The 923-nt window shown below is 68.8% G+C and overlaps 1 protein-coding gene across 1 annotated transcript in view; it reads right to left on the bottom strand.

Moving 5' to 3' along the window:
- LOC112548326 overlaps positions 1 to 923 on the bottom strand; it is a 4,070-nt gene that overhangs the window by 373 nt on the left and 2,774 nt on the right. Inside the window, exon 2 of the mRNA XM_025193712.1 lies at positions 1 to 307. Within this exon, the coding sequence (XP_025049497.1) occupies positions 1 to 307 (307 nt within the window). The remainder of the gene's footprint in view (positions 308 to 923) is intronic.

The following is a 923-nucleotide window of genomic DNA, read 5'->3' as shown; positions in this document are numbered from 1 at the left end:
GCGGAGGGCAGCTCGGCCTCGCAAGGGGGCTGCATGGCCTGCATCGCGTCCTGCCCCCAGCGCTCTTGGTGCTGGACCGGCTCCGGTCTGGACGACACGAGGGACTTCTGCACCCTCAGCCCCTCCTGCCTGCACGCCTCCTGGGTCCTGCTCCTCCAGCTCCCGCCGGGAAGGGGAGGCCCACGGCTGCCACTGGCTCCCGCGCAGCAGCCACGTCTCCCCAGCAGGGATCTCACTGGCCGGGGCCTGGGCTCTCGCTGCCCCGCGCTCATGCACGGTGTTGTCGGCAGTGTCCAGTCTTCAAGGCCTGTGGGAAAGGAGACAGGAAATCTGTCCATGGATTGAAGACCCGAGACCATGACTCTGCCCGAGGTCTGTTCAGCCCTGATGCCCCCGACTGCCCCGCACTCCGCGCGGTCTCAGGACCGTGCTCACTTCCCCTCTGGCCCCAGCGCAGGATGCGGGCACCGGGCAGGCTGGAGAAATGGTGCAACCCCAGCTCCCTGCACCCTCTGGCAGCACCACACCTGCTCCCTCCTGCCCCCGCCCTGCAGTTAGGGTCACCCCCGCTCCCTGATTGGGTGGGACAGCGCCCAAATAGGAACCGCAGATCCCGGTCCCCGGCGGCATGACCCGGGACAGCGTTTGTCCCAAGTTCACAGTGTCTAGAGGGACGGGAACCCGTGCTTTCCCTGCGCAGGCGGGCAGCGTGCAGGTGTGCAAGAGGCTGGTGGGAGCGGGACGCAGGGGCACCAAGGCACTCGTGCTCCCGCACACAAGCACCCGGCCGTGAATACAGCGGGAAAGGCTGGAGCAGCTCCCTGCAGGGATGCGTGTGGGGGAAGAGTGGGGTGCATGGAGGCCCCAGGGGGAGGGGAGGGGAGGAGTGGGGCGGTGGGAGGGGGGGCAGGGGGCGAGGGAGC

Source organism: Alligator sinensis, unplaced genomic scaffold (assembly GCF_000455745.1).
Source record: "Alligator sinensis unplaced genomic scaffold, ASM45574v1 scaffold948_1, whole genome shotgun sequence".
Classification (NCBI taxonomy): Eukaryota; Metazoa; Chordata; order Crocodylia; family Alligatoridae; genus Alligator; species Alligator sinensis.
The sequence above is the reverse complement of the archived record's forward strand: the minus strand, read 5'-3'. Positions and strand labels throughout refer to the sequence as shown.